Here is a 23925-nt window from a genome sequence, read left to right on the forward strand (position 1 = left end):
AGATCCCCCGCCTGCTGTCACAAGGTGGGGGAGCCAGGAGCTGGAACATGTTCCACACCTATTTAGGGAAGTAACATGTTCCAGCTGCAAAGGTGAACTTATCCTTTAAAATCTTTTCGGACTATGATCACTGGCTTTGACATGCTTTCTACAAATTTTGACTTCTCTCCATAAGGCTGGTGTACAGTATGCGGCCAGCATCACCGAGTCGAGTCAGCTTAACTAATAAAACAGCCATTTTAAATACTGGATATCAAAAATAGGAAGTCCTGGGCCCATCTTATGCATCTGTACCACGAGGGTCTGATCTGAAATTTGCCTCTCCAGGGCCTGCGCTTTCTGCACTTTCCATATCTGCTGACTCTGCAGCTCAAGAGGTTTGACTTTGATTATACCAGCATGCACCGAATCAAACTCAACGATCGGATGACCTTCCCCGAGGAGCTGGACATGAGCCCTTTCATTGATGTTGAAGATGAGGTAATCCAATTGCTGTGTGTATTTAGTGTTTGAAAGATGTGTTTTACAGTAGATCCTTCCAGTGCAGCTTTGTGCTGGGAAGTAGACAATCCTGCAGTTGGCAGACCATTGGATCCTTTACCCGTGTCACCCACAGCTGTGACAAAATCTCTGTGGGGACACAGACAGTATTTAACCCTTTCGCTGCCGGAGCCATTTTTGCAATTTTTGCACGTTTAAAAAAAATAATTTTGGGCCTGAAGATTACACAAGATTACACAAAACCCCAAAACATAGAGTTTCTGAAAGCAGAAACCCTAGATCAGGGGTGGGCAAACTTTTTGACTTGAGGGCCGCAATGGGTTCATATATTGGACCCGGGGGCCGGACCAAGAGTAGATGAATGATGTGTATGTGTCATCTATAGTAAGCATAGTAATATTCCCCATAGTAAGCATAGTAATTAATCCCCCATATAGTAATTAATCCCCCATATAGTAATTAATCCCCCATATAGTAATTAATCCCCATATAGTAATTCATCCCCCAATATAGTAATTCATCCCCCATAGTAATTCATCCCCCATAGTAATTCATCCCCATAGTAATTCATCCCCCATATAGTAATTCATCCCCATATAGTAATTCATCCCCATATAGTAATTCATCCCCATATAGTAATACATCCCCCATATAGTAATTCATCCCCCATATAGTAATTCATCCCCCATAGTAATTCATTCCCCCTATAGTAATTCATTCCCCATATTAATTCATCCCCCGTATTAAGTCCCCAAGTCCCCCCTGTGTCAATTTACTTACCTTTGCTCCGCGCGTTCCTCTCGCCGTGTTCCCGCGCCGTTCCGGTCTTCAGGGCGGACTGTGAGAGGAGCCTAGCTCCCCTCACGTTCGTCACGCTGCCCCGCCTACACACATCCTGACAGCCATCCTGACAGTATCACGCTCCGCGGGCCGTAGTTTGCCCATTGCTGCCCTAGATAATAAAATAGTGGTAGTTCCAATTTTTTATGTCACATCAAGTGATTACTGCAAAGGGATAGGAAACGCAAAATTTCAGTACAAAACACACTAAAGGGAATTTTCGGGTAAACACAATATATTGCTAAAATTTTTGGTAAAATATAAAAGACAAGGTTGCACCGAGTAAATAGATACCCAACATGCCAAACCTTAAATTTGTGTGCGCCTATGAAATGGCTACAGACTTCAATACCCCTAATTTCCCATAGGCGACTCTTCAAAAGCCCCTACCGGGGGATATGGAATGTGTATCGCAGTTGACGGTTTCACACGTAGGTGCCCTGGTGTGTGCGTTTAACCACTTGCCCAACGGGTACTTATACCCCCTTCGTGCCCAGGCCAGCTTTCAGCGCTGTCGCACTTTGAATGACAATTGCGTGGTCATGCAACATTGTACCCATATGACATTTTTATCATTTTTTTTCACACAAATAGAGCTTTCTTTCAGTGGTATTTAATCACCGCTGGGGGTTTTGCTTTTTGCGCTATAAACAAAGAAAAGAAAAAAAAAAAGTGTTTGTTTCTATTACAAAATTTTGCAAACAGGTAATTTTTCTCCTTCACTGATGTGCATTGATGAGGCTGCACTGATAGGCACTGATGAGTGGCATGGATAGGCAGCACTGATTTACAGGACTGATGGGTGGCACTGACTGGCAGCACTGCTGGGGGGGCACAGGTGGGTGGCACTGCTGGGCTCAGGTGGGCGGCAGTGCTGGGCACTGATCATCAGTGCCGATCTGTTTGCTGACAATTGCTGGCTATCAGCAGTACTTTCCTCCTGCTGTGAAAGCATGAGGAAAGTGCAGCCGATGACCGGCAACTGTATTACCTGGTCATCTGCTGCGTCATTGGACACAGCTGATCACGTGGTAAAAGGCTGCTGTGATTGGCCTCTGACCACATCAGGTGATCAGCCGTGTCCGTTGGACACCGCGATCACGAAGTTCGACGTCATATGACGCCCTCCCAGAACTGGACAACCGCGCTGTAGCCGTCACATGGCTATAGCGCGGTTGCCAAGTGGTTAAGTTCGTACGTTCCTATATGTGGAGGCCTCAAAACTATGATGTTATGTGCTTAGGTGTAACTTGTTTGCAAAAAAAATATATATATATTTTTTTTTTTACTTAACTTTTTTTTCATCACATAGGGGACACAAAGTCCCCTATGTGATGATTTTTAGGTGACAGATTCTCTTTCATGAGACATGCAGGGTCTAAAAGAGCGGGTAGGGGTGCGCGGGTACTGGGGGCTGTGGAAGCAGTCGGGTAGCAGCGCAGCTGCTGGGCTACTTCCACCTGACAGGCAAAAGAGCTCCAGACAGCGTGGTATGCAGCCTGATTGCTGCTGGGAAGCTGTGTTTCCTCAGCTTCTGTCCTCTGCTCTCTCCCCCGATATCTCCTCTGCTAATTTAAAGCATCCGTCTCAGCTGCAGTGTTCACAGCTTCCATCCCCTTCAGCTGCAGTGCTCACAGCTTTCATCCCCTTCAGCTGCAGTGTTCACAGCTTCCATCCCTTTCAGCTGCAGTGTTCACAGCTTCCATCCCCTTCAGCTGCAGTGTTCACAGCTTCCATCCCCTTCAGCTGCCTTGTTCACAGCTTCCATCCCCTTCAGCTGCAGTGTTCACAGCTTCCATCCCCTTCAGCTGCCTTGTTCACAGCTTCCATCCCCTTCAGCTGCAGTGTTCACAGCTTCCATCCCCTTCAGCTGCAGTGTTCACAGCTTCCATCCCCTTCAGCTGCCTTGTTCACAGCTTCCATCCCCTTCAGCTGCAGTGTTCACAGCTTCCATCCCCTTCAGCTGCAGTGTTCACAGCTTCCATCCCCTTCAGCTGCAGTGTTCACGGCTTCCATCCCCTTCAGCTGCAGTGTTCACGGCTTCCATCCCCTTCAGCTGCAGTGTTCACGGCTTCCATCCCCTTCAGCTGCAGTGTTCACGGCTTCCATCCCCTTCAGCTGCAGTGTTCACGGCTTCCATCCCCTTCAGCTGCCGTGTTCACAGCTTTCATCCCCTTCAGCTGCAGTGTTCACAGCTTCCATCCCTTTCAGCTGCAGTGTTCAGAGCTTCCATCCCCTTCAGCTGCTGTGTTCACAGCTTCCATCCCCTTCAGCTGCAGTGTTCACAGCTTCCATCCCCTTCAGCTGCAGTGTTCACAGCTTCCATCCCCTTCAGCTGCAGTGTTCACAGCTTCCATCCCCTTCAGCTGCAGTGTTCACAGCTTCCATCCCCTTCAGCTGCAGTGTTCACAGCTTCCATCCCCTTCAGCTGCCTTGTTCACAGCTTCCATCCCCTTCAGCTGCAGTGTTCACAGCTTCCATCCCCTTCAGCTGCCTTGTTCACAGCTTCCATCCCCTTCAGCTGCCTTGTTCACAGCTTCCATCCCCTTCAGCTGCAGTGTTCACAGCTTCCATCCCCTTCAGCTGCAGTGTTCACAGCTTCCATCCCCTTCAGCTGCCTTGTTCACAGCTTCCATCCCCTTCAGCTGCCTTGTTCACAGCTTCCATCCCCTTCAGCTGCAGTGTTCACGGCTTCCATCCCCTTCAGCTGCAGTGTTCACGGCTTCCATCCCCTTCAGCTGCCGTGTTCACGGCTTCCATCCCCTTCAGCTGCCGTGTTCACGGCTTCCATCCCCTTCAGCTGCCGTGTTCACGGCTTCCATCCCCTTCAGCTGCCGTGTTCACGGCTTCCATCCCCTTCAGCTGCAGGTTCCAGTCTCCAGGTGAAGCGAGTGTGTCTTATGTGGGGGGGCTCCTTATCTGCTTCCCAGGTGGCAGTTTGGCTGAGGCTTAGCGGCAGGTTGCAAAAAAGCGACGGGACCCCCAAGGACAGGGATACCACCATTGCTTGCACTCTTTGTGGCTTTTTGTGAACTTTTCCAGCTGGAGCCCATATGTGTGGCCTGTTAGTCTCCCCTAGTTTTAGATCAAATGGCGGTCACATGGCACCGGGGCCCTTGGAACCATCCTTCACCATTGAACCCTTTTCTGTGACTATGAAGGGCCTGGTGTTACGCATAGAGAGGGCCTTCTTGTGTAAGCCCACTACCAAGTGCCATGGTTTCCTCCGATTGGCTGAGGTGGAGAGGTGGGTGGATAATCTCTCAATCTCCACCTCAGCCAATCAGAGAAAGCTGTATATTCATAAAAATACTTCCAGCGAATGACTGAGCAGCATTCAGCCCGACTCAGTTTTGTTCTGGGATCGGGAAAGGTTCAGTAAACTGCCATTTTATGCCTGTGGTTCTTTTATTTATTTATATATATATATATATATATATATATATATATATATATATATATATATATATATTTATATATATATATATATATTTTATATATAATTATTTTTATGTGCAAACGAGCAGGTGGGAGGGGTTTTAACCTCTAAAGGGGCTGGCCTTCAGTTTTCTCAGTGCCTATTGTCCATTTCTGTGGGCAGCACTACCATACTAGGCTTCTGCTGTGAAGGCATTGATGACTTGATTTTACAGTAGTACAAAAATCCTTCTGTCATCTTAATGGACGACATTACCCAGCATTTCTTGTGTCAGTGTGCTGTAGCTGTCCTCTTCTGTGTAATCACGCCAGCTTATTTCCTCTTTGTAAGAAGTCTCCTCAGACGGAGAGCTGCACGGACAGCGGGGCGGAGAACGAAGGCAGCTGTCACAGCGACCAGATGAGCAATGACTTCTGCACTGATGACACCTTGGATGAGGGAATCTGTCTAGAGAGTAACAGCAGCGTGGAAAAGCTAAACAAGTCCTCCGAGAAGGTAAGGGACCTTTATCAAAGGAAACGTGGTTTGCAAAATGTTGTGCAGGTTAGTACTTCTTGAATATACAGGAGAGAACATAAAGGTGAACTCCAGGCAGATATAAAAGAAGCAAATTAATGCAATTCTGTATTCATTAGATCAGTGGTTTCCCATGGATGGAATGCGGCTCTTTGCTTCACATAACCTGGCCCCTGGTGCACTCTTCCTCCCGCCGACCCCAACAGTGGGTCGTTATTCCTCCCGCCGGCCCCAACAGTGGGTCGTTATTCCTCCCGCCGGCCCCAACAGTGGGTCGTTATTCCTCCCGCCGGCCCCAACAGTGGGTCGTTATTCCTCCCGCCGGCCCCAACAGTGGGTCGTTATTCCTCCCGCCGGCCCCAACAGTGGGTCGTTATTCCTCCCGCCGGCCCCAACAGTGGGTCGTTATTCCTCCCGCCGGCCCCAACAGTGGGTCGTTATTCCTCCCGCCGGCCCCAACAGTGGGTCGTTATTCCTCCCGCCGGCCCCAACAGTGGGTCGTTATTCCTCCCGCCGGCCCCAACAGTGGGTCGTTATTCCTCCCGCCGGCCCCAACAGTGGGTCGTGATTCCTCCCGCCGGCCCCAACAGTGGGTCGTGATTCCTCCCGCCGGCCCCAACAGTGGGTCGTGATTCCTCCCGCCGGCCCCAACAGTGGGTCGTGATTCCTCCCGCCGGCCCCAACAGTGGGTCGCTATTCCTCCCGCCGGCCCCAACAGTGGGTCGCTATTCCTCCCGCCGGCCCCAACAGTGGGTCGCGATTCCTCCCGCCGGCCCCAACAGTGGGTCGCGATTCCTCCCGCCGGCCCCAACAGTGGGTCGCGATTCCTCCCGCCGGCCCCAACAGTGGGTCGCGATTCCTCCCGCCGGCCCCAACAGTGGGTCGCGATTCCTCCCGCCGGCCCCAACAGTGGGTCGCGATTCCTCCCGCCGGCCCCAACAGTGGGTCGCGATTCCTCCCGCCGGCCCCAACAGTGGGTCGCGATTCCTCCCGCCGGCCCCAACAGTGGGTCGCGATTCCTCCCGCCGGCCCCAACAGTGGGTCGCGATTCCTCCCGCCGGCCCCAACAGTGGGTCGCGATTCCTCCCGCCGGCCCCAACAGTGGGTCGCGATTCCTCCCGCCGGCCCCAACAGTGGGTCGCGATTCCTCCCGCCGGCCCCAACAGTGGGTCGCGATTCCTCCCGCCGGCCCCAACAGTGGGTCGCGATTCCTCCCGCCGGCCCCAACAGTGGGTCGCGATTCCTCCCGCCGGCCCCAACAGTGGGTCGCGATTCCTCCCGCCGGCCCCAACAGTGGGTCGCGATTCCTCCCGCCGGCCCCAACAGTGGGTCGCGATTCCTCCCGCCGGCCCCAACAGTGGGTCGCGATTCCTCCCGCCGGCCCCAACAGTGGGTCGCGATTCCTCCCGCCGGCCCCAACAGTGGGTCGCGATTCCTCCCGCCGGCCCCAACAGTGGGTCGCGATTCCTCCCGCCGGCCCCAACAGTGGGTCGCGATTCCTCCCGCCGGCCCCAACAGTGGGTCGCGATTCCTCCCGCCGGCCCCAACAGTGGGTCGCGATTCCTCCCGCCGGCCCCAACAGTGGGTCGCGATTCCTCCCGCCGGCCCCAACAGTGGGTCGCGATTCCTCCCGCCGGCCCCAACAGTGGGTCGCGATTCCTCCCGCCGGCCCCAACAGTGGGTCGCGATTCCTCCCGCCGGCCCCAACAGTGGGTCGCGATTCCTCCCGCCGGCCCCAACAGTGGGTCGCGATTCCTCCCGCCGGCCCCAACAGTGGGTCGCGATTCCTCCCGCCGGCCCCAACAGTGGGTCGCGATTCCTCCCGCCGGCCCCAACAGTGGGTCGCGATTCCTCCCGCCGGCCCCAACAGTGGGTCGCGATTCCTCCCGCCGGCCCCAACAGTGGGTCGCGATTCCTCCCGCCGGCCCCAACAGTGGGTCGCGATTCCTCCCGCCGGCCCCAACAGTGGGTCGCGATTCCTCCCGCCGGCCCCAACAGTGGGTCGCGATTCCTCCCGCCGGCCCCAACAGTGGGTCGCGATTCCTCCCGCCGGCCCCAACAGTGGGTCGCGATTCCTCCCGCCGGCCCCAACAGTGGGTCGCGATTCCTCCCGCCGGCCCCAACAGTGGGTCGCGATTCCTCCCGCCGGCCCCAACAGTGGGTCGCGATTCCTCCCGCCGGCCCCAACAGTGGGTCGCGATTCCTCCCGCCGGCCCCAACAGTGGGTCGCGATTCCTCCCGCCGGCCCCAACAGTGGGTCGCGATTCCTCCCGCCGGCCCCAACAGTGGGTCGCGATTCCTCCCGCCGGCCCCAACAGTGGGTCGCGATTCCTCCCGCCGGCCCCAACAGTGGGTCGCGATTCCTCCCGCCGGCCCCAACAGTGGGTCGCGATTCCTCCCGCCGGCCCCAACAGTGGGTCGCGATTCCTCCCGCCGGCCCCAACAGTGGGTCGCGATTCCTCCCGCCGGCCCCAACAGTGGGTCATTATTCCTCCCACCGACCCCAATGATAGAGAGCACCTTTCCTGCCACTGACACAAACCTTGGTCACTACACGTCCCACTGAAATGAAACATCCGTTTTTGCTTTAGCATTTTTTCAATATCCTAATTTCATTTTTGTTTCTCTTATTGAACAGATTTTTAAAGTTCTGAATTGTCCTTTTGTACCACATATTGAAACTAACACAAATTTGCTTTTCTAGAATTGTTTGTATGAACTTTTTTCCGTGATGGTCCATTCAGGCAGTGCGGCGGGCGGACACTACTATGCCTGCATCAGGTCCTTCTCCGATGACCAGTGGTATAGTTTCAACGACCAGCATGTCAGCCGGGTGAGTTACCAGAAGGTCCTGTTGTCTAGTGTATGGTAAGTTCTAGATGGTGGCTCCCGGTAGTTGGGGAATTAATGTAAACGCAGCACCCAATGTATATTACGTGGCTTGGTTTAAAGAGGACCTGTTTTTTTTGTTTGTTAATTTTCTTAAAGCGGAACTAAAGTTTCACTGTCACACACTGCGAACAGGCATGCTCTTTATTGCAGAAGAGCAATAAAAAAATAAAAAAAACACCTGCCTGCTTGCTGTCATATATCCTGCATGTAAACTGTGCAACCCCTGAAGTACCGGCTTCCCAGACTTGAGGCTGATATTGAGCCATGAGGATGCCGCTGCATTCTGCTGCCTGGCTAATCCACTGCCTGAAGAAATGGAAATCCAGTACAGAGTTCTCTCCCTACATCCAGGCGTGCCACTTACCAAGGTGGGCTGTCGGGTAACATCTTCTCCTAGATATTTTACAGGCACTTTCGCTTCCTCTTAGCCCTGGTTCACATATATGCGGCTGTGCGGGCCACGTTTTGCGCGTGCAGGTGAGCCCATTCATTTGAATGGACTCTCGTGCCCCGTGACAGGCCCCTGCACTTTTTCCGAAAACGCAGCCCACATGGGATCCTCGGTTCCCAGTACGGTTGCGTTTTCCAGTGCAGGCGGCGTGCCATTAGAACTAATGGCACCCGCCCGCGAGTCCACATTTCTCTGGGCAGGTGGTGCGGTTTCACGGATTTTTGTGCGGATCCGCAACGGTACCACCCTGCACAGATGTGAACCAAGCCTTAAAGCGGAACTAAAGTCCTGCTGTCAAAATCTGCTAGCTGACGGGCTCTTTATTGCTGTAGAGATGTGCAGTGTCTCTTCTGCAGTATTCTTACCTGCCTGCTCGTGGTCTTCTGCAGCATGTAAAGCGAGCTGCGCATGCACAGCTCAGCTTACATCTCTGGCCCTGTCCCTGTGTGCCAGGATGACTGACTCCTGCACATACGCAGAAGTTACTGCATCCTGTGACGGCCAATGAAGACCGGCACCCAGAAGAAGCAGCTGTCAAGGGACTGTTGAAGAAAAGGTAAGTTTAGCTCTGCTTTAATATTCAGTGGTGGCTTTGAGGTTTATTAATAAACTTTGCTAAAAACATTCTGGATTTCAAGCTCCCTCATTTTATAAAAATTGCTGAGTATCTTGTTTTGTTTGTGGCAGTAAAAATTAACCACTTCAAGTCCGGACACTTTCACCCCCTTCCTGTCCAGGCCAATTTTCAGCTTTCAGCGCTATCACAGTTTGAATGACAATTGCGCGGTCATGCACCACTGTACCCATATGTATTTTTTTAGCATTTTTTTGAGACGGATAAAGCTTTATTTTGGTGGTATTTCTTCGCCACTGGGAGTTTTTTTTTTTTTTTTTTTTTTTTTTTTTGCTATATAAATGAAAAAGTCCCAAAATTGTGAAAAAGTGTTTTTCTTATAAAATTTTGCAAATAAGTAATATTTCATCATAAATCTTGGCCAAAATTTATTCAGTTATCTTTTTAGTAAAAAAAAAAAAAACCAAATTAGTTTATAACCAAAAACTATACTTCTAAAAAAAAAAAACTTTTTTACATTTTTATTGTATTTTTTTAATATTATTTATGGTTTTTTTTTTTTTGTTTTTTTTTACATGCTGTCACCCTAGCAGTACAGTGTCTGGGGGGGGGGGTGATGAAGATTTTTTTTTTTTTTCTTTATACACTGATTGCTTTTATACCCATAAAGGCTGTAAAAGCAATCCTTTCTCCTTCTCTCTGGCTGCATTCCTGCAGCCATTGAGAAATACTGTGAGAGCTGTTAATGGTCACAGCTTGTCACATGGTACAAGGCTGTTGTGAATAGCCCAGTACCATGTGACCTCTGTGATCATTCACAGATTTCACACGTAGTGAGCAATGATGTCAGAAGTGGCATCTTGCTTACTACTCTGCATGTGATCACTGATTGGCCACTCAGTGATCACATGATCGGGACCTCGCACAGAGGTCCCGTTCGACGTTCGGTGTTCCACTGTGTCCATAGGACACAGCGGGCACCAGATTGCGGTGCTGCGCGCTCCCAGGGAAGCGCGCAAAAGCAAGGGGCGGGGAGGTCGTTTATAAATGGCCACCCGACCCTGCACTGCCACCGTCTGGCCGTTTATATACAACGGCCAGACAGGAAGTGGTTAAAGTGATTTTAAACCTTTGATTTTTTTCCTTTTTAAATAATAAACTTATACTTGCCTGCATGGTTTTGCACAGAGCATCCTGATCCTCCTCTTCTGGGATCCCCTTCCTGGCTCCTCCTGCCTTCCCAGCTTTAAAATAGCTTCTCAGATATGTCTGAACTAATAAAATGACAGCACCTTGTGTTCTCTGTAGATTCCAGTGAAAGTCTTCTACTACATTTCTCTTCATTCAGGTATAGGTTACCCACAGTTACTGTTGCCAAATTTGGAGGTAATGCTAAGGATTCTGATTGGTAGTTGAGAGGCCCTGATGCCTCTTGAATGACATCCTCATTATACCCCATCAGATGTCCATGTTTTGCTGTTATTGGGCTTGGTCATACCTTTCATTTATCTCTGCTGCAATGATAAAGGTTGTGTTTTGGTAATACAGATAACTCAAGAGGACATTAAGAAAACCTATGGAGGGTCCACAGGAAGCAGAGGATACTACTCCAGTGCCTTCGCCAGGTGTGTACAATGCTTTCAGTTGATTAAATGTATACAGAGTTCGAAAATACTTCACAGGGATAGTGTCGGAAATGGCCGCTATATAACCGTTACTCTTTTCACAGTTCCACCAATGCTTACATGCTCATGTATCGGCTGAAGAATCCTGCCAAAAATGCAAGTAAGTGGGGATTAGTGTCTTGTATGTTACGTCGGTGGTTTGTGGGTTAGGCATCGGCTGCAGGAACTCTGGGCTGACAGCAGAAGCAGACACATTATTCTGGTGTATAGAGATACACATGACATTGGTCTCAGAGAATTATTAAGAATGATGCAGGTAGGGATGCAACCAAACTGCACCATAATCATGCACACAGATATGCTGTGGGGGTGTAGGATTATACAAAAAAAAAAGTCAATAGGTTCAAAGATACCTGTGGCAGCTCCTCAGTGAGACTTGAAGTAATATCTGCAATATATAAAGGAAATGGCAGAGGGTGCCAACTAAGTGCAGTAGGAAAAGACTTTATTACAAATCAAAGTAGCAAAGATCTGTTGCCTCTTTCCCCCCCAAATGAATGCTGGGAAACATCACTCTTGGATGGGCTGACCCTTTTAACAGGCGTTAAATTCTGCATCTCTTGCCTGATTAGTGTCACATATAAAGGAGACCGCAGAGGGCGCCAAATATATAGGAAAAGACCATTAAAAAGTGGCAGCTTACAAGATGCATAAAGGTAATGTAATCCACCCGGTGCGGTTTGCGTTTTCAGGAGCTTGGAAGCCAGTGTGTTTTCAGGAGCTTGGAAGCCAGTGTGTTTTCAGGAGCTAGGAAGCCAGTGTGTTTTCAGGAGCTAGGAAGCCAGTGTGTTTTCAGGAGCTTGGAAGCCAGTCTGTTTTCAGGAGCTTGGAAGCCAGTCTGTTTTCAGGAGCTTGGAAGCCAGTGTGTTTTCAGGAGCTTGGAAGCCAGTGTGTTTTCAGGAGCTAGGAAGCCAGTGTGTTTTCAGGAGCTAGGAAGCCAGTGTGTTTTCAGGAGCTTGGAAGCCAGTGTGTTTTCAGGAGCTTGGAAGCCAGTGTGTTTTCAGGAGCTAGGAAGCCAGTGTGTTTTCAGGAGCTTGGAAGCCAGTCTGTTTTCAGGAGCTTGGAAGCCAGTCTGTTTTCAGGAGCTTGGAAGCCAGTGTGTTTTCAGGAGCTTGGAAGCCAGTGTGTTTTCAGGAGCTAGGAAGCCAGTGTGTTTTCAGGAGCTAGGAAGCCAGTGTGTTTTCAGGAGCTTGGAAGCCAGTGTGTTTTCAGGAGCTTGGAAGCCAGTGTGTTTTCAGGAGCTTGGAAGCCAGTGTGTTTTCAGGAGCTAGGAAGCCAGTGTGTTTTCAGGAGCTAGGAAGCCAGTGTGTTTTCAGGAGCTAGGAAGCCAGTGTGTTTTCAGGAGCTTGGAAGCCAGTGTGTTTTCATGAGCTTGGAAGCCAGTGTGTTTTCAGGAGCTTGGAAGCCAGTGTGTTTTCATGAGCTTGGAAGCCAGTGTGTTTTCAGGAGCTTGGAAGCCAGTGTGTTTTCAGGAGCTTGGAAGCCAGTGTGTTTTCAGGAGCTTGGAAGCCAGTGTGTTTTCAGGAGCTTGGAAGCCAGTGTGTTTTCAGGAGCTTGGAAGCCAGTGTGTTTTCAGGAGCTTGGAAGCCAGTGTGTTTTCAGGAGCTAGGAAGCCAGTGTGTTTTCAGGAGCTAGGAAGCCAGTGTGTTTTCAGGAGCTTGGAAGCCAGTCTGTTTTCAGGAGCTTGGAAGCCAGTGTGTTTTCAGGAGCTTGGAAGCCAGTGTGTTTTCAGGAGCTAGGAAGCCAGTGTGTTTTCAGGAGCTAGGAAGCCAGTGTGTTTTCAGGAGCTAGGAAGCCAGTGTGTTTTCAGGAGCTTGGAAGCCAGTGTGTTTTCAGGAGCTTGGAAGCCAGTGTGTTTTCAGGAGCTTGGAAGCCAGTGTGTTTTCAGGAGCTAGGAAGCCAGTGTGTTTTCAGGAGCTAGGAAGCCAGTGTGTTTTCAGGAGCTAGGAAGCCAGTGTGTTTTCAGGAGCTTGGAAGCCAGTGTGTTTTCAGGAGCTTGGAAGCCAGTGTGTTTTCAGGAGCTTGGAAGCCAGTGTGTTTTCAGGAGCTTGGAAGCCAGTGTGTTTTCAGGAGCTTGGAAGCCAGTGTGTTTTCAGGAGCTTGGAAGCCAGTGTGTTTTCAGGAGCTTGGAAGCCAGTGTGTTTTCAGGAGCTTGGAAGCCAGTGTGTTTTCAGGAGCTTGGAAGCCAGTGTGTTTTCAGGAGCTTGGAAGCCAGTGTGTTTTCAGGAGCTTGGAAGCCAGTGTGTTTTCAGGAGCTTGGAAGCCAGTGTGTTTTCAGGAGCTTGGAAGCCAGTGTGTTTTCAGGAGCTTGGAAGCCAGTGTGTTTTCAGGAGCTAGGAAGCCAGTGTGTTTTCAGGAGCTTGGAAGCCAGTGTGTTTTCAGGAGCTAGGAAGCCAGTGTGTTTTCAGGAGCTAGGAAGCCAGTGTGTTTTCAGGAGCTTGGAAACCAGTGTGTTTTCAGGAGCTTGGAAACCAGTGTGTTTTCAGGAGCTTGGAAGCCAGTGTGTTTTCAGGAGCTAGGAAACCGATACCACTGTTGGAAGCTGTGTAGGTTTTGTTTCTGGTGTAATACACACCTCGTGGTAGCGGCATCTGCTTCCTGAAGATGCCTTTGTGCGATTTGAGCTCTTACAAAATGAATGGGCTCAAGCCCCACTGCAAAGAATTGCATGCGGATGAACAGGAATGCAGTGCGATTCCTGTCCGAATCACATGCGGTTTCTCACATAGCTCCTGTGTGAACCCGGGCTGTCAAAGTGACACGGGCAGTGCGGGTAACCAACCTGCATGACAGTTCCAGCAGCAAAGCTCTGGCTTCCATCAGCGACTGTAGCTTGGGCTCCTCCTGCCTCCCCTACGACTTTGCTTACTTCATCTCCAGCGGCTCAGAGACCTTCCCCCCCCCCCCCCCCCCCCAGCCTCCCGTACTTTGAGCCAGAAAGCTGGTACTGCAGGGTGAAGGGGGTCCAGTAGATGGCTCAAACCGTTTGAGGCTGGGGAGAGATGCAGGAGAAAAAAGCCATGGAAGAGGCAGGAGGAGCCCAATCAGAGGCGAACTGACCATTCGAACACTCGGGCACTGCCCGAGGACCCGGGGTCAGTAGGTTGCCCCATGAGATGCCCCTGGTACCTTTCATTGGCTTTTTCATAGGCTGTTTTGGCTGTTGGCAAAGGACACAGGGGCCCCATGATCCCCTATTGCCCGGGGGCCCCATGAGTTGTCAGTCCACCCCTGAGCCCAACTCACAGTCGCTGAAGGGAGCCGGAGCTTTGCTGCTGGAACTGTCAGTCAAGGAGGTTTGCCTCACTGCTCCTGTGTAAACTCCGGCTCAAAGTCACTATGACCAGCCTGGGTTCACACAGGAGCTGCGAGAGAAACCGCATGCGATTCGGATGAGAAACCGCATGCGATTCGAATGGGAATCGCACCGCATTCCTGTTCAAATCGCATGCAATTCTTTGCAGTGTGATTTGCACCAATTCATTTTGTATGGACTCAAATCACACCGCAAAGGTATCGGTAGCATTTGTGCGAGTACTCGTGCAAGTATTTGGTATTTGTGCAACCCTAGTAAGGAATCCTTGTAGAGCTCCTCACATGTCAGTCTACTCAGGATTCAGAAGGAGAGATTGAAGGCGTGATGAGACATCTCTCATGTTTGCTTGTGTTCCTTTCCAGAATTCCTGGAGGTAAGCGAATTTCCGGAGCACATCAAACGTTTGATGCAGAAAGAGAAGGAGCAGGAAGAAGAGGAGAAACGCCAGCGAGAGATCGAGCGTAACACTTGTAAAGTACGGCCCCCATCTCTGGCTTTATCCCCAGATTTTATGGCAGGTCTGTGGTCTCCATCCCTCGTAATGGTCTTTGTTGTGTTTGCAGTTGAAGCTCTTCTGCATGCATCCCGTCAAACAGATCCTGATGGAGAACAAGCTGGAGGTACACAAGGATAAGACCATGAAAGAGGCCGTGGAGATCGCAAGGAAGGTACTGCACAATGTAGATCGCAGATGAACGTATTGAAATAAAACTCTATTTTGAAAAACTGGGTTTACCTTTTGAAGAAAAATTAAATATTTTTGCAGGAAAAAAATGTAAAAATCAAAAAATTATATACGGTATCCCCTTCACTAATGTAATACAAAAATCCCCAAAACACATATAAACACTTTCACACCAAATATGAAAAATATAAATAATGTCCTCCAAAATTATTATAGTCACTCAAAATAAAAGTCACTCATTAAAGATCAAAAGAAAAAAATTTTCATGTTGATTTTGTTGGAACACATATTATTCTTCAAAGGAAAAAAATGTGCATTTTATTCATTGTGATGGTTTTTTTTGTTTTTTCCTTGTTTTTTCTCTTGTTTTGCTACGCAGCATTTCTTTCAGTTCAGATATAGACATGTCTTCCCCATTTTTAAAACTTAATTCTCAATGAACACATGAAAAAATGGAAACAGTGAAGTGGCGAGCGAGTGACCAGATATGATTATTGCACCACATCCCTTAAAATTGCAAATATTCAATAGAGAAGATGGGACTTTCAGGGTGCATGAACATGAATACCACACATTAAAAGTTATATAATTTTTATTTACAAAATAAAAGTTATATAACTTTTAATGTGTGGTATTCATGTCCATGCACCCTGAAAGTCCCATCTTCTCTATTGAATAAGTGAAAAAATGGCGCAAACACTTCAGTGTCCTAACTAAATAATATGAATATATGTCACAAAAGGGGACAAAGATTTTCCTCAAAACATAAAAATTCATAAACAGTATAATGTGAATGATATAAATAAAAAATAAATAATTAAATAATATATCCACCATAATAGTGAAAAACATGACATATGATAAAAAATTGTAAAAATACTTAAATAAATCCAAGTAAAGTCCACATCCAAAAAAAGAAAAAAGAAGCAAAAGACATCCAAAAATAAATCCAAGATTTTTGTTTAAGCACCGTATGATTTTTTTTTTTTTTTGTCACGGGACTTTTCTTTTTCTTCTTTTTTTGGATGTGGACTTTACTTGATAAAAATTTTTTTAAAAATACATATATTCAAGTAAAGTCCACATCCAAAAAAAGAAGAAAAAGAAAAGTCCCATGATAAAAAAATCATACGGTGCTTAAACAATAATCTTGGATTAATTTTTGGATGTCTTTTTCTTTTTTTGGATGTGGACTTTACTTGGATTTATTTATGTATTTTTACTATTTTTTTATCAAGTAAAGTTCACATCCAAAACAAGAAAAAGACATCCAAAAATAAATCTAAGATTATTGTTTAAGCACCGTATGATTTTTTTTTTTCTGTCACGGGACTTTTCTTTTTCTTTTTTCTTTTTTTGGATGTGGACTTTACTTGAATTTATGTATTTTTAAAAAATTTTATCAAGTGAAGTCCACATCCAAAAAAAGAAAAAAGAAGAAAAAGAAAAGTCCCCTGACAAAAAAAAAAAAATCATACGGTGCTTAAACAATAATCTTGGATTTATTTTTGGATGTCTTTTTTTCTTTTTTTGGATGTGGACTTTACTTGATAAAAAAATAGTAAAAATACATAAATAAATCAAAGTCCACATCCAAAAAAAGAAAAAGACATCCAAAAATAAATCCAAGATTATTGTTTAAGCACCGTATGATTTTTTATCATGGGACTTTTCTTTTTCTTCTTTTTTTGGATGTGGACTTTACTTGATAAAATTTTTTTAAAAATACATATATTCAAGTAAAGTCCACATCCAAAAAAAGAAGAAAAAGAAAAGTCCCATGATAAAAAAATCATACGGTGCTTAAACAATAATCTTGGATTAATTTTTGGATGTCTTTTTCTTTTTTTGGATGTGGACTTTACTTGGATTTATTTATGTATTTTTACTATTTTTTTATCAAGTAAAGTTCACATCCAAAACAAGAAAAAGACATCCAAAAATAAATCTAAGATTATTGTTTAAGCACCGTATGATTTTTTTTTTTCTGTCACGGGACTTTTCTTTTTCTTTTTTCTTTTTTTGGATGTGGACTTTACTTGAATTTATGTATTTTTAAAAAATTTTATCAAGTGAAGTCCACATCCAAAAAAAGAAAAAAGAAGAAAAAGAAAAGTCCCCTGACAAAAAAAAAAAAATCATACGGTGCTTAAACAATAATCTTGGATTTATTTTTGGATGTCTTTTTTTCTTTTTTTGGATGTGGACTTTACTTGATAAAAAAATAGTAAAAATACATAAATAAATCAAAGTCCACATCCAAAAAAAGAAAAAGACATCCAAAAATAAATCCAAGATTATTGTTTAAGCACCGTATGATTTTTTATCATGGGACTTTTCTTTTTCTTCTTTTTTTGGATGTGGACTTTACTTGATAAAATTTTTTTAAAAATACATAAATTCAAGTAAAGTCCACATCCAAAAAAGAAAAAGAAAAGTCCCGTGACAAAAAAAAAAAAATCATACGGTGCTTAAACAAAAATCTTGGATTTATTTTTGGATGTCTTTTTCTTTTTTTGGATGTGGACTTTACTTGGATTTATTTATGTATTTTTACTATTTTTTTTATCAAGTAAAGTCCACATCCAAAAAAAGAAAGACATCCAAGATTGTTTAAGCACCGTATGATTTTTTTATCATGGGACTTTTCTTTTTCTTCTTTTTTCTTTTTTTGGATGTGGACTTTACTTGAATTTATTTATGTATTTTTACAAATTTTTTTATCATATGTCATGTTTTTCACTATTATGGTGGATATAAATAAAAATAATAAATAAATAATATATCATTCACCTTATACTGTTTATGAATTTGTGTGTTTTGAGGAAAATCTTTGTCCCCTTTTGTGACACATATATATTCATATTATTTAGTTTAGACGCTGTGAAGTGTTTGCGCCATTTTTTCACTTGTTCATTGTGAATTATGTTTAAAAATGGGAAAAACACTTCACATTGTCCAAACTAAATAATACAAATATATATTTGTCACAAAAGGGGGACAAAGATTTTCCTCAAAACACACACAAATTCATAAACCGTATAATGTGAATGATATAAATAAAAAATAAATAATGTATCCACCATTATAGTGAAAAACTTGACATATGATAAAAAAAATTGTAAAAATACATAAGAAAATACAAAAGAAAAGTCCTGTGATAAAAAAAAATCATACGGTGCTTAAACAATAATCTTTGGATGTGGACACATCCAAAAAAAGAATAAAGAAGACATCCAAAAATAAATCCAAGATTGTTTAAGCACCGTATGATTTTTTTTTTTTTTTTTTTTTTATCACGGGACTTTTCTTTTTTAGGATGTGGACTTTACTTGGATTTATTTATGTATTTTTACAATTTTTTTTTTTATTATATATTATGTTTTTCTCTATTATGGTGGATATATTATTTAATTATGTATTTATTTTTGATTTATAGCATTCACATTCTGCTGTTTCTGAATTTGTGTGTTTTTAGGAAACTCTTTGTCCCCTTTTGTGACATATATATATTCATATTATTTAGTTTGGACACTGAAGTGTTTGTGCCATTTTTTCACTTGTTCATTGTGAATTATTATGTTTTTAAAATATTTTTTGGATTCTAAAGTGGCAGGGTAGGTTCTATATGATTTGGATATCCTGCTTATAGCGGTGTGTGTTTGGCGAAATTGAGTGACACTGAGCACTTATTTTGGGTTTTTCTGTCTTCCCCATTGGCCAGTCAAGATGGCTGAAGGCTCTGCACCCAGAAGTCGGGGAGAGAGATTGCAAATATTGCCTCACCGTAGCAGAGGACATTATTTGTGGATTTTCGTTCTTAGGGAGGCAAAGGCAGAAGACGGGAAAAGAGGATCTTTGCACAGGCTATTGCAGTGCAACGAATGTCAGCCCTGATGGCCAAGCTGGGGGGGGGGGGGGTGCTTTTACTTCCCAGCTGCAAGCCAGTCAAGCATGCAGTGGAGATCTTCAAGAGTCAGGAACTTTGATTGGCCAGGGAGAGCAAAGCTCTGGCCTGGAGAAGATCTGGGCTGGGGGGGGTGGGGGGCTAATCTGAGATCTATAAAGCTGGGACGGGGCTGCAGTGTACATCATTGGTTACTGATTTGATTTTATTCCAGATCATGGATTTGGAAGGGGTTGTCCCTCTGGATTGCTGTCGGTTAGTAAAATATGATGAATTTCACGACTACTTGGAGCGATCGTATGAAGACGAAGAGGATCGGCCAATGGGATTGCTGCTAGGTGGGGTCAAGTCCTCCTACATGTTTGATCTGTTACTGGAAACTAAGCGGCCAGACCAGGTTTTCCAGTCCTACAAACCGGGCGGTAAGTAACCAGACTGACGTACTCCACTTAGGGCTGCACCATGGCCAGAATCCAGCTTCACCAAAATATATTCTCGTTCTGGTAGTGAAACCTTGTCAGGCCTGCCTGTTTAGGCTCGGGACACACGCACGGTCCTTAACTTTTATATAGTCTGGGCATCATATTCACCGTATGTGTACAAAACTACTACATAGTTATTAGTGTGTTACTAAACCCACAACAGTACAATCAGTCTGTAGATGCAGTGCAGCGTGCTTGTTATACTCACTGTGGAACCTAAGGGGTTAATCCTACGCATTGTGTAAAAAGGCTGTTTGATCCTGTCTCTGATCCTCCCCATCTTCTGCTGTCCCCAGTCCATCTGCTGACAGTACAGAGCACAAGGAGTCACTCTGCAGAATCTCAGTTTTGTTTGTATTGCTAGAGAGTTTTTGTTTTTTTTCTTGGGAGGGTGCATGTGATGAGCACTGTAGAGACAGAGGATCTGGAGTTATGCAGCCTCATAGGACAGTCAGGGTAGAATGAAAACTCCTCCTACAAGATTAACCAGTGCTCAACTGGAGACTGATAGAAGTCAGAAGCATGCTTTATACTGCTGATAATAAAAGGTATTTAGCAGTTTATATTTAGTAAAATAATTGCATTTCCATGTTCTGTGTACTGTGGGAGGCCAGATATAGTGAATGCGGGGTCCGGGGAGAGCGGATATAGGGAATGCGGGGTCCGGGGAGAGCGGATATAGGGAATGCGGGGTCCGGGGAGAGCGGATATAGTGAATGCAGGGTTCGGGGAGACCAGATATAGTGAATGCAGGGTCCGGGGAGAGCGGATATAGTGAATGCAGGGTCCGGGGAGAGCGGATATAGTGAATGCAGGGTCCGGGGAGACCAGGTACAGTGAATGCGGGGTCCGGGGAGAGCGGATATAGTGAATGCAGGGTCCGGGGGGAGCGGATCTAGTGAATGCAGGGTCCGGGGAGAGCGGATATAGTGAATGCAGGGTCCGGGGGGAGCGGATATAGTGAATGCAGGGTCCGGGGAGAGCGGATATAGTGAATGCGGGGTCCGGGGAGAGCGGATATAGTGAATGCAGGGTCCGGGGAGAGCGGATATAGTGAATGCGGGGTCCGGGGAGAGCAGATATAGTGAATGCGGGGTCCGGGGAGAGCAGATATAGTGAATGCGGGGTCCGGGGAGAGCGGATATAGTGAATGCACTGTCCGGGGGGAGCAGATATAGTGAATGCAGGGTCCGGGGAGTGCGGATATAGGAATGCGGGGTCCGGGGAGAGCGGATATAGTGAATGCGGGGTCTGGGGAGAGCGGATATAGTGAATGCAGGGTCCGGGGAGAGCGGATATAGGAATGCACTGTCCGGGGGGAGCAGATATAGTGAATGCAGGGTCCAGGGAGTGCGGATATAGGAATGCAGGGTCCGGGGAGAGCGGATATAGTGAATGCGGGGTCTGGGGAGAGCGGATATAGGGAATGCAGGTTCTGGGGAGAGCGGATATAGGAATACAGGGTCTGGGGAGAGCGGATATAGTGAATGCAGGGTCCGGGGGGAGCAGATATAGTGAATGCGGGGTCCGGGGGGAGCAGATATAGTGAATGCGGGGTCCGGGGAGAGCGGCTATAGTGCATATCTGCTATATCTGCTTTCCCCGGACCCTGCATTCACTATATCTGCTTTCCCTGAACTTTGTATTCGCTATATCTGGTCTCCCACAGAACATGGAAATGCAATTATTTTAGTAAATATAAACTGTTAAATACCTTTTCTTATCAGTAGTATGTAGCAGTCTTGTGACTGCTATATACTGAGCACTGGTTAAAGCTTGTAGGAGGAGGTTTCATTTTGCTCTAGGAGAATGCAGAACCCCTGACCTCTGTCTGGAAAGTGCTGATTGGCCCTGTGCTGATCACATGCACTCCCCCAGGAAAAAAAACAAAAACCTTTGAGCATGTGCAGAGTGACTTCATGTGACGTGTCTTATCAGGAGATAACAGTAGGACACTGGAAGAAGGGGAGGATCAGAGAAGTCAGGATCAAACAGCGTTTTTACACATTGCAGAGGATTAACCCTTTCCTCCTTACTTCCTCCTTCCAGTGTCCCACAGTGAATATAACAAGCATGCTTTACTGCATATACAGACTGATGTTACTGTTGTGGGTTTAGTAACACTTTAAAGGTAGCAATCATCTGCAGTCTGTAGATTAACATTCCCAGGCATGGATCTCTGTGTTAAAGCTGATCTCCATGTTTACATACTTTGGACCAAGCTGATCCACATGAACCTTTACTACAAGATGTACTTGCTGCATAGGTAAGTATAGCAATCTTTTCTTTACAAGGTTCAGTAGAATAGCTTTAGAATGGGGGTGGGAATAGGTTTCGTGTTAAGTCATGACTGGAATTACAATTTAGTTTTATGGGCTATTCATTTTTATGTGTTTTTTTTTTTTTCTCTTGGTTGTAATTGAGCTTTGAGGAAGTGTTTAGTCATTTGCATTGTCACTTGTGCTGGTTACGTGAAATGTTTCTTGTGACTGTACAGAGGTGATGGTGAAGGTGTACGTGGTGGATCTGAAGGCAGAGGCGGTCGTCCCACCAGTCAGCGTTCGCGCGTATCTAAGCCAGACAATCCAGGAGTTCAAGCAGCTCATCTCCAAGGTCAGGATTGGTGGAGTAATTCTTTAGCTTTCAATGTTTTGTGTCTTTATTCCAGTACTGTGTGTGACTTTGGATTCTTTAACCTCTTCACGCTGGCCACACACAAATGTGCGGCCTCTGCAGTCTGGGCCTAGATGCCGAGCGGCCGCACATTTGTGTGCAATTAAAACCGTGCTGAGAGCACGCGCCCTGCGCGCTCCCAGCACACGTGTCCGGTACTCACGGAAAGGTCCCGATCTCCTCTTTCGATTGGGACCTTTCCCGATCATGTGACCGCCGTGACAGCGAATCACGGCGGTCACATGACCCTAAAACCCCGCTCCGCCTCTCGGCTTCTGAAACCCTTAAAGGGCCAGGAGGCGCCGGCGCCAAGGGGTTAACCACTCGCCCTCCAGAGGATTTCCCCCTCCTTCCTGACCAGGCCATTTTTTGCATTACGGCGCTGCATTATTTTAACTGACAATTGCGCGGTCATGCAACGCTTCACCCGGATGAAATTTACATCCTTTTTCCCCACAAGTTGAGCTTTCTTTTGGTGGTATTTGATCACCTGTGCGGTTTTTCAATTTTTACGCTATAAGCAAAAAAAGACTGCCAATTTTGAGAAAAAAACTATGTTTTGGACTTTTTGCTATTAAATATGTCCAGTAGAAAAATTTAAACAATAAAATTTCGCCAGAAATTTAGGACAAAATGTATTCTGCTCCATGTTTTAACTTAAAAAAAAAAAAAAAATCCCAGTACATGTAAATTAATTGGTTTACATGAACGTTCTAGTGTTTACAAATGGCGGTATAGATACTGGGATTTTTTTTTTTCTTTCCTACTAGTAATGGCGCCGATCAGCGACTTATGGTGGGACTGCGGTGGGCATTTTGACACTGGGGGGGGAACTGACTTGGTGTCACTGACATCCTCAGTGACACCAATACAGTGATCAGTGCTAAATAACAAAACGTCAAAGTAAAGTCTCTCTGCGTCTGTGATAATCCTGAAAATAATACACGCGCTCCCAAAATTTAATCCACTTTCATTTTATGGAGACATTTCTTTTAATCCGTGTAAACCTCAAAAACAAAAAAGAAAACTCAATATAGTGCATTATCCCACATAAAAAAACAGCACTGACACTGTACTAATGACACTGGGCAGGAAGGGGTTAATGTGAAGAGCGATGAAAGGGTGAGTAGGGAGTGTTTTACTTGGGGTGGGTGCTTCACTGTAAGCACACTGATCGGGATGGCTGTGCACAGCAGTGTGCCCAAGCTGACAGGGAGGAAGACTGTTTGTAAACAACTGTCTTCCTCCCCGTCGGTGATTGTCAGTAATCATCGGGCGGGAAACGGTGACTGACATCCACGGCCGTGAGTGGCAGCTCAGGTAGGGATCGTGCTGCTTGCGCACTCCCTACCTGGAAATGCAAAATCACATGTGTGCATAGATAGATAAGATTAGATATATAGATAGATATGTGTGTGTGTGTATGTATGTATATGTATGTGTATGTATGTATATATATATATATGTGTGTGTGTGTATATATATGTGTGTGTGTGTGTGTGTGTGTGTGTGTGTGTGTGTGTGTGTGTGTGTATATATATATATATATATATATATATATATATATATATATATACGTATATATATGTATGTACAGTTGCAAGAAAAAGTATGTGAACCCCTTGGGATTACGTGGAGTTTTGCATGAATTGGGCATAAAATGTGCTGTGAACGTCATCTAAGTCACAACAATAGAAGAACACAGTCTGCTGAACATAATACTACACAAACATTAGATGTTGCCATGGTTTAATTGCACATAACATGTAAACATTCACAGTGCAGGGAGGAAAAAGTATGTGAGGCCCTAGCTTAATGACTTCTCCCAGAGCTAATTGGAGCCAGGAGTGAGCCAACCTTGACTCCAATCAGTGTGATGATATTGGATGTGTTGCTGACAGCTGTCCTGCCCTTAAAAAACACACACCTGTTTTGGGTTTACTGGTTTCAAGAAGCACTGTCTG

General features: G+C 46.0%; 1 protein-coding gene across 3 annotated transcripts in view; it reads left to right on the plus strand.

Moving 5' to 3' along the window:
• The window catches only part of USP47 (ubiquitin specific peptidase 47), a 94132-nt gene that overhangs the window by 34556 nt on the left and 35651 nt on the right, over positions 1 to 23925 (plus strand). For 2 of the 3 annotated variants that reach the window (XM_089667303.1, XM_089667305.1), the window contains exons 10-18: positions 328 to 480; positions 5111 to 5275; positions 8001 to 8129; positions 10762 to 10838; positions 10943 to 10998; positions 14577 to 14689; positions 14778 to 14882; positions 19021 to 19228; positions 21786 to 21901. In XM_089667303.1, coding sequence (XP_089523429.1) covers positions 328 to 480; positions 5111 to 5275; positions 8001 to 8129; positions 10762 to 10838; positions 10943 to 10998; positions 14577 to 14689; positions 14778 to 14882; positions 19021 to 19228; positions 21786 to 21901 — 1122 coding nt within the window. The remainder of the gene's footprint in view (positions 1 to 327; positions 481 to 5110; positions 5276 to 8000; positions 8130 to 10761; positions 10839 to 10942; positions 10999 to 14576; positions 14690 to 14777; positions 14883 to 19020; positions 19229 to 21785; positions 21902 to 23925) is intronic. The other variant, XM_089667304.1, reaches the window with a different exon arrangement.

Source organism: Staurois parvus, unplaced genomic scaffold, assembly GCF_062004578.1.
Source record: "Staurois parvus isolate SC_StPar_1 unplaced genomic scaffold, SC_StPar_1.0 ptg003164l, whole genome shotgun sequence".
Taxonomy (NCBI): domain Eukaryota; kingdom Metazoa; phylum Chordata; class Amphibia; order Anura; family Ranidae; genus Staurois; species Staurois parvus.